The sequence below is a fragment of the Dicentrarchus labrax genome, unplaced genomic scaffold (assembly GCF_905237075.1).
Source record: "Dicentrarchus labrax unplaced genomic scaffold, dlabrax2021, whole genome shotgun sequence".
NCBI classification, from domain to species: Eukaryota; Metazoa; Chordata; class Actinopteri; family Moronidae; genus Dicentrarchus; species Dicentrarchus labrax.
The window spans coordinates 12663563-12678072 of record NW_026136709.1 but is presented as its reverse complement, the minus strand read 5'-3'; the positions used below and the strand labels follow the sequence as shown (position 1 = coordinate 12678072).

General features: G+C 43.4%; 1 protein-coding gene across 1 annotated transcript; it reads left to right on the top strand.

The window, feature by feature from the left end:
* Window positions 1-1393: 1393 nt before the first annotated feature.
* Window positions 1394-13080, top strand: rdh10a (retinol dehydrogenase 10a). Its single transcript, XM_051410354.1, has 6 exons — window positions 1394-2041; window positions 2462-2697; window positions 9196-9294; window positions 10408-10553; window positions 11216-11347; window positions 11435-13080. The coding sequence occupies exons 1-6, from the start codon at window positions 1756-1758 to the stop codon at window positions 11556-11558; spliced, it is 1023 nt and encodes a 340-aa protein (XP_051266314.1). The 5' UTR covers window positions 1394-1755; the 3' UTR covers window positions 11559-13080.
* The last annotated feature ends 1430 nt before the right edge of the window (window positions 13081-14510 follow it).

The window sequence follows — 14510 nt, the reverse complement described above, 5'->3', positions numbered from 1 at the left end:
CCTACTTCAGTTTGTAAAACACAGGCAGTGTAATGGACAGCAAGGTTATGGAAATAAGAAACAATATGTATAGATTAACTTTAAAGCTCATATAGAATTAAACGGTTAAATGCACATTTAATTAGATTAAAAAATGAGGTCCAAGTAACAGGCTTGCCACATTTTACTCCACCTGAGTACTTCCGTTTTGGGTTACTTTATAGCTTACTTTTTCTCTTCTGTGCAATATTCTTATGCAAATCATTTTAGATCTTTAAAACACATGGGCTTAAATACCATGGAGGGCTATATTTAACAACGACATCAGTAATAGCCATCAATAACCGGTTGCTCTGTAAGGGACCTTCAGAATAAGTATGGAAACTTTTATTATTTTTCTGAAGCATAAGTTTGAAGTGCTGAAGATCTGAAGACCCTCCCACCCGCGATTTGGTCCCCATACTCGCCCACCACACAGGGGCCAGTACAACTCAAAGGCTGCTGCAGGATGTTACACAACGTCGCAAGCGTGGCTTCAACAGGAAAACTGTTGGAATATATATATATATAAATAAATAACGCTTTTTACATTGAACTCACACAAGTGCGTCTTATGGAAAACAAGCATGTCTGTCTGTGTGAAGGCTGCATAATTACCTTCATGTTAAGGCAGAATATTATTGGCTGTATTCTGCTCACTGGAACATATGGATCGGTATTGCCCAGCCTTTTTATACGTCTGTCTGGGTGCTTAGCCTACCTTATCGACCCACTTTCACCCTCAATGGACAGATTGCAAATGGGTCATTGTCAATAAATAGCGAGGATGTGTCTTAGATGGCACTTCTTTAAATCAAATTTGAAAAAAAAACAAAATTAAAAAAAATGACATAAAGTCGGAATATGTTTTTGGGGAACAACGATGGTTTTGCTGTTTGCATGTATGGCCGGACATTGACATAGACTTATAGGATATGGTCTGATCTGTGTTTGTCTGAAATCTACGTTTCTTGCTCGGTGTCAGTATATTCAATGTTTCTACAATCCTAATAAAAAAAACCATATAATTAAAACCCCCCCATGAAATGAATCAAGTCTAATTGGATAATTCATCTGACATTTTTATTTGTATAACTGGCAGCTAAAGCCATTTATTTATTCATTCATTTATTCATAAAGCCCACAGGGATAGACAATGGGTAGGAATTCTTTGATATCTTCCTATGAGATTTTTTGATTTGGGAGAAGAAACAAAAAAAAAAAAAAATCGCAGCAGCTCAGTGTTAGGTTGAAATCTTTTAGGTTACATCACCTCTTGAGTGTAGTGTCTGGACCTGGCGCTTCATTCTGACAGGCGCTCAAGCCTGAGTCCTATTGGGTCCAGCAGTTATGGGTGGACTGAATAAATAGAGAGCGAGATGCGAGTGAGGATGAGATGAGTGGAGCAGCAGCAGAGGAAGTAGGAGGCTCAGCTTGTAGTAGCTGCTCACAACTCACTGCAACTGTAGTGGCAACTGGACTCTGACTGAGCCGCATCTCAACTCTCTCTACACTCCGAAGTTGCGCTCCTGCTTGCGCCACTTTCTTTCTTTTGTATGAGCGTTGGTTTTTTTGTTGTTGTTGTTGTTGCGTTTCCTGCCTTGCACTGCGGTCCCAAGTTTTGTCGGCGTGAGTTGTGACCCTACCTATCTGCTGCAAACCGGTCTTCCAGAAAGGGAACCATTCACTTCGTGCGCTTCTTCCCCCACCGCTGCGTGTTTGAATTGATTGGTCAACATGATGATCATTATTGCGGAGTTCTTCGTGGTCATTTTGAAGGTGCTCTGGGCTATTGTGACTGCCGGGGCGAAATGGGTTGTGCGGCCCAAGGAGAAGAGCGTGGCGGGACAGGTGTGCGTGATCACCGGGGCTGGAAGCGGCCTCGGGCGGCTCTTCGCCAAGGAGTTCGCCCGGAGACGAGCGATACTGGTGTTATGGGACATAAACAGCCAAAGCAATGAGGAAACAGCGGAGATGGTGCGGCAGATATACCATGAACTAGACACCCCCATAACAAAAGACGGTAAGTCTGCTTTCTTTGCAGCAATTAGGATGTTATCAGTGGTTTTTTTACGCACGGTCAGTGAAATTGCTGTACTCAGGTGGCCTTCTGTTTTGTTTCTGCTGTGGCAAATTATATCTAAAGGATAATTGTTACAGCATTGTCGCTGTTACAATAAACACAGTGAAATGTTTCACATGGCAAGATATGTGGACATGGTTGCACACAATCTCAGGTTTTCTGTTACCTGCATGTTCAGGTGTACTATTATCCAAAAGCGTCCAACACTTAGCAGAACAGCTACCTCTTTATAATCCCTGTATAATAATAATTGTATGTGCAGACTGTCAAAATAACACTTAATCACTAAGAACCAGGCTGCTGAGCAAACTTTTCATTGATAACTTTATCATCTCTGTTTCCTTCTCTTCTCCCCTGTAGGACCCGTTGGAGGGGTGGAGGAGGTCCCTCCTTTCCAGCCGCAGGTCTACACCTATGTGTGTGACGTGGGAAAACGGGAGAGTGTGTATTCCACAGCCGAGAAGGTACGTCGGGAGGTGGGAGATGTGGACATACTGATCAACAACGCCGGAGTCGTCTCCGGCCATCACCTTCTTGAGTGCCCCGATGAGCTGATCGAGCGCACCATGGTGGTCAACTGTCACGCACATTTCTGGGTGAGTGGATGCACAGGGCCAATTAAGCATGTGAAAAAGGGTAAACTGTGAGTAATTTGTATGGCTTTGTACATCTGCCTCAGTTTCCATGAGCACAGTGTTATCAAATGTGTTTACTGTGATGCTAGGTTCACAGGAATGTTTCCAGTCTGACTTGCATGCCTATTCATAATCTTATCCTTCTGTGTGCCAAACTCAAGAATTAAAGGTGTGTGTGTGTGTGTGTGTGTGTGTGTGTGTGTGTCTCCCAGGATTGAAAAAGTATGACCTTAAATAGTTCCCTTGCATGTTCAAATTTCAGCTCCACTTAGTTTAAGTCTGCCAGAGGAGAGTCACGGGTTTGGCTTCATAAGTCTTGCCTTCGCCGCTCTTTGGCAGCCCCGATCAGTGATGATCCACATGGTATGTCAGCCCTTCCTTCTCCTCCTCTGCCGCGCAGCTCTGCACAAATCTGACTTGCGTGATGGAGGCAGGGGGTTCTGTACGTGGGTTGGATCTGTGTCGGATCAGCTCACCACATGCTGTTGGCAGGCAGTGATTTGTTGTGTATCAGATTTTACTCTGGCTCTGTTCCTCGGGCCTTTTCAGTGTGAATGCTTATCTGAAAGGCTACGTGGACTTGATGGAGTGAGTATGCTGCACTTTAGATAAGCATGAGCCGCAGCATTGAGGCGCTATTACCGCTTGTTTCTGTGTGTGTTGGTTGGTGTGAATGTTTTTTCAGGGGGTGAAAGAAGAGAGGTTGCAGCCTGGCAATTAGAAACACTTTGAAAAGAGAGCTTACTGATGGGGATTGAGAGTAGAGTGTTTAGCATTTAAGCCCCTCTCCCCCACTCCCCAATAAACCAATAATTGATTGCATTGCTTTGGCTACAGCCATCTCTGTGGGACAATATTAGTGATTGTGCACAAATTGGTGTATAGGCCTGCTGGTGAGTGAACTGCAAGTATTGAGAATGTGTCCTTGGCTCCGAATTAACTATTTCAGCTTTGATTGCATTTGTCACGATATGTTGAGCAATGGGTCTAGTGAAGCGGATGATGTTCATTTTGAGACTTTGGCCGCGGGCTCTTCTTTTTACGGACAACTGCATTCTCAGTGATACCATGAAACCAGTGATTGTGAAGCTCCCTAATTGAGCATGAAAATCTCTTGTGTTTTCAGTCAGACAGGTTGTGTATTTCCTCATTTAATGGATGCTCCATTCAACTATTCATGCGCCTCTCTGCTGGCCATCTCCACGTTCTTTTGGATCCAGGATTTGGAGTCAGGATCCAGTGGTTGGGTGGCAGATTTGGGATTTTTAATTGGGGTCTGTGTTTGTGTTCTCCCATATTCTGTGGAGAGCGTGGTTTCTTTAGGGTTGGGGGTGGGGGGCAGATGAAAGAGGGACTTAATGAATGGCGACAGCCAGAATGGAGGATGTGGTTCATTAAAGACACAAGCTAGATGAATAGAGTTTAGACTAACAGGGACCTGTCCACTTTCCTCTCTTACACAAACATGATACAGTTACTCACTGCATGCAGGTGGTGCATTACACAAACCTTTTCATTTAGTTTTCCCCCTTTTTGAACAACAGTTTTTTAAAATGGCTTAACTATGGATTATGACTCAACCAGTGCCCTCAGTTTAGGGCCTAGTCATACAAATTTTGAAGAGTGGATTTTAAACCTTGTTTGTTTAGGTTGATTCTTTCAATGCCAGCACTAAAGGATATTAAAAAAAGAGGCATTAAAGATCAAATCAAACAGCCACTTGGCTTTTGTTATTTTAATGTACACAAGATTTTCTCACTCCACTGTATTCATTTCTTATTTTTCATGTAGATAGCCTGTGGTGCATTCCTTTTGATGTGTGTTCATCTCATTCAGCTTGTCAAGCATCACTATTTGGCAAAACATCATCATGACTTTGGCCACTAAGGGAGGCATCAGAGAAACCCCCAAAACTCCCTGCATTAATTCCAGCCAGTTATTGAAATTAACCCAAACACCCAGTTTCTCAACATGACATCAAGTTCAAAGCTTTCCCTATTTCGTAAATGCACCACAGAGTTAAGAGTGTAAACTAAGCAAAGGGAAGGCCCAAGTCCAAATGAAGAAGGAGAAAAGATTTTTTATTTTGTGTAAGTTGCCATTTGTCATCAGTGTAGTGGGAACAAGGCAGGGATGGATACATGGACAGGAAACGGATGGTAATTGTAGTGTGTGGGTGTGTGGGTGTCTGCCAGATAGGCCTAGCACAGACCCCACACTTCTTCTGTCCTCCTTCCACAGGCCCCTCTTGACTCCTCCCAACCTGATTTGGAGGCAGTAGGTGCAGCTGCATGGCAGTCATGGAGGCCAGCTCTGTTCATCCGGCTCTGCCACACACACACACACACACACACACACACACACGGACACGGACACACGGACACACACACACACGGACACGGACAAACAGCTATGATTCAGTCCCTCGTTCCCTTTCGGTTTTTACGAGGCAGGGGGATCATAACATTTAATTTATTTGATGATGCTCTGATTAGTCCAGCTGGCGATTTGTGATGTTTGAACCTCAGTGTTTAGTCATGCCGGGACGGGGAATGTGCAGTCATTTCAGGAAGTGTCACCAGAGTTTGCGTTTGAGGATTAGTGTGTGTCTAGTGGAATGACATGAAAGGAAATCATCCTCAGCATCTTGAGCTGGTTATCCAACAGGTGGTTTATGAACAATAGGAAGCAATTTCCCCCTTCTCGTGGAAATTGTACCTCTCTTGTGCGATTACATGAAAGCGCAGAGTGCTCGACAGTTACATGGCGGGAAAAGAGCAGGGGAAAGAAAAGAGGAAGGAAGGCAGTGCCGTCCCTTCCACAGGCGAGGCGAGAGGGTAATGGTAAGCTGCTGCTGACCCACTTTATCTGACAATTGGTTTCTTGTCTGTGGATCAGCTTGACATGATGCCAGGCGACAGGAGCCAAGTTCCGCAGGCTGCATTCCTGCTGTATCCAGAGAAAGGAGGCAGCCAGGCAGAAGGGTCCTACTTGACTGGTTTTATATGGGCCCCTCCTCAGGCCTGGTGCACCTGTACCCCTCACTGGAGCTATCAATGACTATTCCGATGTTGGGTTTCTCCCTGAGCATGTACCTGTTCTCAAGGGATGGGATTAGGGCTGCAACTAATGACTATTTTCACTATCTAGTAACCTTCCGATTGTATTGACAGTGAAAAACGCCCCATTATAATTTCCCCCGAGCCAAAGCCATCAGATTTTTTTATTAATCTGACCAACAGTCCAAAACCCAAGGATGTTCAGTTAACTGTCATGTGAGGAAGAACAGCATCCAATCCTCACATTTGAGTTGCTGGAACCAAAGAAGAATGTTGATAATTTACTTCAATCAATTATGAAAATTAGCTCTAGACGAGATTAAAATAGAATGGGTAGCTAGGAATAAGGAAAAGTCAACAACCTTTTGGACATGAAAATTGTAAAATGTCGACATTTAGATCGATATTTTACCAAGTGACCTATGACTAATTGATTTTATCGCACTGAAATACTATTGGAGCATTCATGCATAGATTTTCTAGCTACAGAGCTACTAGAGTATTACAAAGTGACAGTGAAATAATGAAAACGCCACGGTTATCAAACTGTGGCTGTTTGACTGTTAGAACCTCAAGCTGTGAGCCTTTTTAAAAAAATTAAGTGATCTGGTGACCAACAGAGGTTAAAATCACTGAACTAACTGGGTTGTTGGCATCAGTTTAGTTTTGGTGATGTGTTGGATGCTGGGGTGTTTGTAGTGCATTAACACTACATCCCCTGTGGCATATTGATGTGGTTGCTTTCCAGGTAAATTGGATTCCAGTAGCACAACCAGCAGGAGGTTTGAGCTTTAGTCAACTACAGCAGAGGCTAACTGACTAGCATGGCCACCACAACATGACCAATAGGCATCCATCATCCCTGATGAGCAGAAAACACAACCCACTCAAATTCCACGATCTGTTGTAGGTTCAGACAAGCTCTCGAACTCGGGCCTTTTTTTTTTTCTCTCCCTCTCTCTCCTTCATTCTCTCATCCAGGGAGAAGTCAGCCCAATTAAATGGCCATCTGGTCCTCCGCAAAGGCCAATATTTTGTTCATATTCCTGTTGGTCAGGCGCTTGCACTAATACAGCCTGACACCCCAGCTGCAAGAGGCTTTGTGTGGCTTAAATGCTCCTGGGGGCACGCACCAATTAGGGGGTGCAGCGGGCAAGGCACCCCCACATAGGCCAAGGAGGCCCGACTGTGTCAGCGGGTAATTTAGCGGAACAAGGGAGCGTTGAGACCCAATTACAGCAGCTCTGATGTGAGACACGAGCCCCTGGTTGCCTTCACACATTTCGTGTCTGAGAGGTCAGCGGGGGTCATACCCACATGCCAGAGCTGCCATGAGAAGCGGGACACCACACAAGGGTGGGAGAAAGATGGGACGTTTGTTCACGTTTAGCCCCTTCCTCTAGCCTTCCCTCCATCAGTTCCAGTTACTTTCAGACCACTCAGCAAAATTGTCTAGTTGTATCTGAGTGTTGGCTTTAGTCGTAGAGTATTGTGCCAGATCGAGTCATTCCCTGCTCTCTCAAAGTTGCTGTGGGAGTGGGAAACTTTGGCTGAAGTCAGGTATGGGCATATCTTAAGTTAATGCTTCATTTGCACGCAACTCTCTCCCTCATCCACTGCCATTCTGGCTTGCAGAGGCCTTTCTCAGCTTTTATCCAGGCCTCATGTTCTCTCGCTCCCTCTCTTTGGGCCCCATCATTCAATGAGTCGAATTTTGCAGCAAGTTGAAAATTTATGTCCTGGAAAAGTGCAGATGTTTGGAGCTGAGTCAGATCAGTTATACTGTACCTGGCTATAGAATAAACTCCAAAACAGTGAAGTCATCTCGCGTTTGCCAGCCTTTCTTTGCATCGATCTGACTTATTGCTTCCAGTTTTACTTACGTCACAAAACAAGGAGAAAGATGTCTAAATACAGATGTAAAGCATAGCAGAGATTACGCTAGAAGTCAGTAGGTCCGATGCAGTTAATCTCTGGGTGCAGTTTTAATGAGGCTTTCCTCCCCTGCCAGTGGTTTCATGGCTGTACTACCTGGTACCATGCACTCTCTGGCTCTGTGCTCCCCTCCAGCAAATGTTTACAAAGGAGGCTGAATTATTTCTCTGGCCAGGCTTACATACTCTACCAACCAATGAAAACGTTAGCGTTCATTTATAGGACCACAGAATTATTGGAAGCTAGGAATGAAACTGTCAAAAGTAATTGCAAACGCTAACCCCAATTTTGCAGAACCCAAAATGATTTCTTAAAATTGCTTACAAAAACCCAGAGGTACCACATTTTACATTACAGCCAAAGTGTGGTGTTTTTACTTGTCAAAATTGGAATTTATTAAATCTCCGGCTTAGTACTTAAATCAAATTATCGACTATTTTTTTCCCCCCCCACTCCACTGGTAATCTCGGGTTATTGTGATATAAAGGTGTTTTCATTTGCAAGCTCAGTGACATTTGAAAAGAGTGTTGCAGGCGTCATGTATTGTTCTTCACTATGGCAGCGCACATCTAGCTTGAATAGATCTAGCAGTGCTCCCAACAAAAGGCCTGCTGGTTGTTTTTAGACCTCCTAGTGGGAGAGTGATTGGTCAGTTCCTGTCATTGCCGTCACATGTCACACCTGCTGATTGGCTCACGCTGTGTCCAAAAGTCAGCAGACGAGCCGGAATGAGGAACGGATCCATAGGTTAATCAACTGGAACCGCTAACTCTCATTGAATCTCCTCCGCGGGGGTTTGCTCTTCACACCACCTCGCTAACACTCATCGGACCGGCCGGTGGAACCACTCAGGCTCTCACGTGGCACTCCGGCGAAACCCTTTCATCTCAGAGCTCATCTCGCCCCAATTGTTCTGCTGACTGCTGCTCGGGCAGGGCGCAAGGCTGTGCGGGTAGACGAAAAGGCTGAATTGTATTGTTGTTGAGTGAACGGAGGCCTATGATTGGTGTTGTCACCAAGTCTTTAGAGTCGGGCCCAGCGACGGGCACCAGATCTGTGTGGGAAAAGAACAGATTGTACAGCAGCACACACACACACACCACATACCTGTTTGTTCAGTGAATACCTGAAGAGGGGAAAACCGTAATTTTTCTTTTACATCAACATCTAATTCACACCCACCACAAAGGGGAAAAACTAAACCTAAATCTTTATTTTTATCATTAACAGTGCTGCACCTCCAGTACTCAGACTGATTCTTCTTTTTTTTTGTGTGCCTGTTATGAATTCCCATTCAGACGCTTCTCACTGCATCACCATGGAGAAGAGGGAGAAACACATGGAGAGGGGGAATGAGAGGGAGGCAGAGAGGATCAAAGGCCTTTGGCACAGACAAACTGCACAAGTGAACTAACCTTCTTCTTTTTTTCCCTTTGCCCTTCTGTCTCTTCTATCCTTCCCCCAGACCACCAAGGCGTTTCTCCCCAAGATGCTGGAGCTGAATCATGGTCACATTGTGACGGTTGCCAGCTCCCTGGGTTTATTCAGCACAGCTGGAGTGGAGGTTAGTATCATACACAACAACACATACACATCCTATCGTTCCCACCATCCAAAACCAGTGCTTTTTCTCCAGAGCCCTCAGCGTGCCAGCTAGCACACTGGGCCGAGGGAGGTTAGGCCCCCTTTCTCTAGTTGTCCCTCCACCCGTTAAATTAAGGGACACAGATGAGCATTGGGGAGCCTCTTATAGATTCCTCTATCTGCAGCAGTGGGGGTGTTGAGCTCCTATTGGGCTCTGGCCCCGGGGCCAGAATGAGCTGACAGCTCCCCAAGGGACAGAGACATCTTCATCACTGCTTTGTGAACAACTTGGTGCTCACTCAGTATTCTGTTCACAGCAGCTTTCAATGGATAAGGTTTTGGTTTTCCTTCCTATAGTTTTTTTTTCTCTCCCAGTACAGATTCTTTTTGTTTATTTAATACATATTAAAATGTTTAGTGGAGTCATTTATCTCCATAACAGCATAGGGAGTAAACTGGTAGCCCCTGCAGAAGGTTTTATTTTGATATCTCACAGTAAAGAGTTCTCATTTATCCCCCTTGGCTGAGAATGGTGTCATTTTCAGATGGTCTACAGGGACTACTACTCCATTTGCCTCTGTTTTTATAGCTGCACATTTGCTTTTGTTGAACAAGCATTCATCCATAATGATTAAGTCCCCCCCCCTCCTTCAAAGAGAATGCAGTATAGTCCGTTTTTGTTAACCTATTATGCTTCCTGGAAATGCTTCGACTGTCATTTCAAACGTGCACATTAATTTCAAGGAACCAAAGCCTCCGTCTGTCATGTGGGCACAGTCAAATCCTCCCCATGTTTATCGACATGCATCTGTGTTTGCCCAAGCCCTTTTTTTTTTTTTAAAGATTATTTCCACAGCGAACCACATCAAAACCTTTCCGCCGAGCAGAGCGGTCTCCTGATGCACTTGAGAAGAATGCTAATGAAACCATAGAGTGGCGGACAGGCTCGCTCAGGTTTTTGTGGCTGTATCATTACCAGCCAGGAGAGACCTCTGTGCCCGCGGGGCATGTTTGATAATGTTCCGTGGTCCCTGGGTGCGGGCAGGGGCAGAGTTTTAACAGGGCTAACTGTTCTCCCTCTCTGTTCCCTCAGGATTACTGCGCCAGTAAGTTCGGTGCCATTGGGTTCCACGAGTCACTGAGCCATGAGCTGAAGGCCTCAGAGAAGGAGGGCATCAACATGACTCTGGTGTGCCCTTACCTGGTAGACACGGGAATGTTCAAAGGCTGCAGGATAAGGTAAGCCTCGACACACACTGGCCGGTGTTATTGTTTTTGTGTGCGCTATTCCTTTTTTTTTTTTTTTTTTTTCCCCCAGCATTCTTGCACCTGGGATGCCTTTGCTGTCTCTAATTTTCACTATAAAATTGCCTCACAAACACCTTTTGAACTTCAAAGCAGCAGCTGACAGTTTGTGTTGTGTTCGAGATATTATAAAGTCACTTGTATGCCATTGGCTGGCCGCGCTGCTTAAACAAAAGAGGGCGACTTTCCCAGGGGAAAACCTCACCAACAGGTGCACCATGGGCTAACACCCACCCCCCACTCCACCCCCCCCCTGCTGCTGCTGTAATAGTTCTCACTTTGTTTGATGGTTACAGTCAGCAGGTGGCATGTTCTTTAGCTTTACTGTCCTTAGAACTGTTTTATTACTGTGCGCAAGAACTGTTAACAACCTCTTTAACCAGCACCACTTTATTCATGGATTGATTTATCTTTAAAGTTTATCAACATTTTAAATGGAATGCACCAAAAAAAAAAGCTCTTTCCACTCTGACTGATTTTTGATGGGTTTTCCGAACAAATTTCCAAACCAGATTTAATAAATTAGATTTTTAATCCCCCTGATTTTTGGGCCTGTAAATAACTATCTGTCTATGATTATTGTTTTTTCCATTCAGGAAGGAGATTGAGCCTTTTCTACCTCCCCTGAAGCCAGAGTTCTGCGTGAAACAGGCCATGAGGGCCATCCTCACTGACCAGCCCATGATCTGTACACCTCGCATCGTCTATATGGTCAACTTCATGAAAAGGTCCGTTTTTCACTCCCATCAGCTCTCAGTAAACTATACAGGAGTGTCCTGTGTCACTAAGCTTATCTCTCTGTCCTGTCTCTGCAGCATCCTGCCCTTCGAGGCCATTGTGTGCATGTACCGGTTCCTGGGCGCCGACAAGTGCATGTACCCCTTCCTAGCTCAGAGAAAGGAGGCCATGAACAACAACGAGGCGAAGAATGGGATCTAGTGGGCGCTGTTTGTAACACGAACAGAGGCACATAAAACCTGCAAGCATGAGGAAACAACCACTGAGGATGAAATGGGGAAGACGGGGGGGCGGGGGAAGGAAAGACTGAATCTAGACTGGTGCACTTGCATTGAGCAAATGCAAAGGTTTACCATATTGTTCCTCTGGAACAAAGAAAGCTGTGTACTACACAAAGGATTTATTTGACTTTGTCTTGTGTTTTTTTTTTTTTTTTTCTTTTAAGTTTGTTAAAAGAAACCATCTATATTCTGTGTCACTAGTTTTGAAATCATACAGAAAAGGTATCCAATAATTAACTATTTACGTAATGTAGTCACCAGCCTTATCTAGTGTCATTGTGGAAATATACAGTATGTTACTGTACAAACAGTAAAAAAAAAAAAAAAAAAAAATGTGTTCACTTTTATTTTATTTTTGTAGACATGCACTGTAATTTCTGATTTTTCTCTACACTGCCAGCATTCTCTGTGTAGGAAGGTTCAACACAGCGTTTCAAACTACCCAACGTCTCCCCATGCAGAGGCTCTTTTTCAGGCAGTCAGGAAATTGGTTTGCAGCTTAACACGACTCCAATTTAAAACAAAGCAAGAATATTTCACAATTAATGTTTACCATATTCCGTTGTTGTTAAATACTTAAGTTACACACATGTAGCATATGTTGATAATGAAGTCATTCCAAATGGGACATTTAAAGGCCAGACCGTGGCTGACTTAAATCTTCATAGGAGTTTCCAGTGTAATGGGACTCAACATTGACCTTTTTTTTTTTTTTTTAAATGGTCCTGTTGTTTCAGGTCCGTATCGACAAAACCTCTCAAATGAAAAGCGGACGAGGGAGTCAATGTGTTTGAACTAGCTTGTGTGACACATTCAGAATGTACTGCTTTGGGAGAAACTGAGAGGAAATGCATTTTTATTTCTCTCATTTGTCTTTATTTTCAAGATATGTGGTGTTTATATTGTAAATTTATCTGTTACCAATATTTGTTTAAAAAAAAAAATTAAAAAAATAACCCGACATAGGCTGTAACTCCAGGTGAACCGCTGTCCCGACACTGATGTGTGGTTGAGGGAAATGCATTAAAAGACCATAGCTATTCTTTTCCAAAGTAACACTAACTCTCCTGTCCATAGTCCACTTTGTCCAAGTGAAATGTAAATGTTTTAATGTTGTGAATACCCCAGTATCCCAAAATTACCTGTCTCCACCCTATTTGATGTATAAATATTTTATATACCTTTGGGACGACAAGAGTTTTTGAATTTCAACTACATTCCAATAGGCATCATTCCTTCAGTCACAGTGATGAGCCTAAATTCTCTACCTCTTAATTTTTGCCATTTGTTTTGACAGTATGACATAAAAGCCTCTTTTTTTTTTTTTTTTTTTTTTTTCTTTTGTAATTTTCTGAAGACTGCTCCAGAGCAGAGCAAATGTGGTTCCAATGTTTAGTGTCTCTACCTAACTTAAATTAATAAAAGTGATTTAGATTATTAAATGGTGTCTCATTATTATATTAGTAAGGATGTGAATTGTCAACCTGAATCAGCAGTGGGAGAAAATGGCATGAAAATGGTTGTGGGAAATTCTCCTGCCCTTAAGAGTTTTTACACCCACACTTACTTTTGATGCTGATGTCATTAGACGTAGTGGTGAGTATGTATCTGAATTCTGTGAATAACCACAGAAAGTGACAGGAAAGAGGATCTTCTGTAATGCTGATGAACTTCTTGGACGCTGTTTCCATTGTTAAAATGACACCCTACCAGCCCTTTTCTCCTCTTTATGACTTCTCTTTTGACTAGTATCGGTATCACCGTCCTCCCACATTGTGCCACACAGTGAGTCAGGTGGCCTTTAGATATGGGTGTTGGCTAAAGAGGGCAAGAGCCATTTGCCTTTGTAAGTAAGCATACTGTACATACAGCTCAAGCACACATGATGTGCGAAAGAAAGGCTTACCCAAGAGTCAGAAGGTGGCTGTCGCACTGTAAATTACTAAAAAGGAAAGATGATGCACAAGTGTAATGTGAAGTACACAAAAAGTTAGCTGTGGGTCACACTTCCAGGGTGTCCTAATGGTTGGCAAGAACAATCAATGGTACTACCTATGTTAAAAAGCAGTTCTGGCAACCGTCTGGGAGCAAAAATAACGAAACTCCAGGAGCTGTTAATGTCGCTGACCCTGACCTTTTACTTCCCCAAAAGAAAAAGAAGCAACATCTCCTAATGTGTCCCACATTAAGATGTCATGAGCTACAACTGGACTCACATGCTCAAACAGCTGAGTTGTTTGCATGGCTGTAGTTGCCTTTGAGGTCATGTCCTTGGCATTTGTCAGAAAAATTTGGGGATTTTAGTGACCTAAGGTGCTGTTTATATTCTGAAAATTAGTCTGTTGGAAAAACAGACTTATTTAGAGTTAAAATGCATTTTTTACACATTTCAGTTGGGATTCTCAACCCATGGATGAGCATATAATCCTGGTGGTTTTAGTCAAATACAAACATTTTTAGACGTGTCCTTAAAGATTCCAGAGATTCTTAAGCCAAGAATATAAAAAGAATTCAATGGTCCACATGTCTTCTACAGAAATGTCTGTTTGTATTGGCTTCTAAACTCTGGGAAAGCTACTGTCTTTAAACAAATAAAATAAATGAAGTGCAGAGAAAATATAATTGAACAGTTCCAATAAACTAAATGTGAAAAAACACTGTTCTTTCCCTCGCAGACATTTTTATGAATAAAAAAAGTCATGAGCCTAGGCCTGGAGGCTTCAACTTATATATTTGTATCTGGTCCAGACAAACAGCCATGTCTTCAAACAGCGGGTCAATTCTAGATTAGTCAGCCTTGACCCCAGCCACCGATATAACACAGAGGTTCAGTGTGTGTGACATTTAGGAGGATCCATTGGCAGAAATGGAA